Source organism: Aplysia californica, unplaced genomic scaffold, assembly GCF_000002075.1.
Source record: "Aplysia californica isolate F4 #8 unplaced genomic scaffold, AplCal3.0 scaffold00423, whole genome shotgun sequence".
Lineage (NCBI taxonomy): Eukaryota > Metazoa > Mollusca > Gastropoda > Aplysiida > Aplysiidae > Aplysia > Aplysia californica.
The window spans coordinates 247434-248458 of NW_004797693.1; the positions used below are offsets into that span (position 1 = coordinate 247434).

A 1025-nucleotide genomic window follows, 5' to 3' on the forward strand; every position below is an offset into this window, starting at 1 on the left:
TTCTTCTTCTTCTTCTTCTTCTTCTTCTTCTTCTTCTTCTTTCTTCTTCTTCGTCGTCTTCTTCAATAACCTAAATATGTTGATAGCGGCGTTAAACCCGGATTATTTTGTTGTTGTTGTTCTTAGCCCATTTCTATAATATTAACGCCATCTGATTAGTAGAAAAATGTGCATATGATAGTGTTCAATAGTGTATTACGTACATAATTGTTGTTACATGTAACTGTAATAGATAGGTGTTCAAGATAGTTGGTCTCTTTTAAGGACAAGCGGGCTAACCCAGATTTCGGGGGTTTCCAGAAATCTTGACCTACACCAAAAGTGGGCATTTCCCTTCCTATAGGAGAAGTTTGGTTTAATTGGTGTGTATATTTTTTTGGTTATAGAGAAGACTCGTCAAGTCTGAACAATGAGGCAAAAACTTTGCCTTCGATTTTCTCAAAACAGCATTTTTCGGGATAGCCTCCTTGTCCTTAAAAGCGACCAATTATATATGTATGTCAAGGATCTGAGACACTTATGATTTTAGAAATGATGGTGGTGTGGTGATAAATGATGATGTGGGATGGTGTTTATGTAAATGATAAAGAAGACATGCTTTGTTAGTTGAGGTCTTAAAAAAGTATTAGCATTAGTCCTATCTTCCTCTGCTCATATTATATCTACTTTACTTTACAGATCTACCAGATCGCTTACATCATCATCAAAGCGGCCAACTCGCCCAGGCCCGGAAACTGGATACTTGAACGCTCGCTGGACGGAGAGACTTACTTCCCTTGGCAGTACTTCGCCATGACGGACAAGGAATGCCGCATGTTCTACGGCATCGAGGCCACCCGAGGCGTGCCCACCTTCCTCCGGGATGACCAGGTCATCTGCACGTCGCGCTACTCGGCCCTCAACCCTCTGGAGAATGGCGAGGTGAGTGTTGAGAAAGCCGTAACAGTAGTAGCGGATAAAGACATTGTTTTTCTTTTACCTCTTACTTTTACCGTCAGCCTAGTTCTGCACTAACCCCCCCCCAC

General features: G+C 42.0%; 1 protein-coding gene across 1 annotated transcript in view; it reads left to right on the forward strand.

The window, feature by feature from the left end:
- Window positions 1-1025, forward strand: part of LOC101862601 (laminin subunit alpha-1) — a 199808-nt gene that overhangs the window by 99334 nt on the left and 99449 nt on the right. The window contains exon 4 of the mRNA XM_035971361.1: window positions 679-921. Coding sequence (XP_035827254.1) covers window positions 679-921 — 243 coding nt within the window. The remainder of the gene's footprint in view (window positions 1-678; window positions 922-1025) is intronic.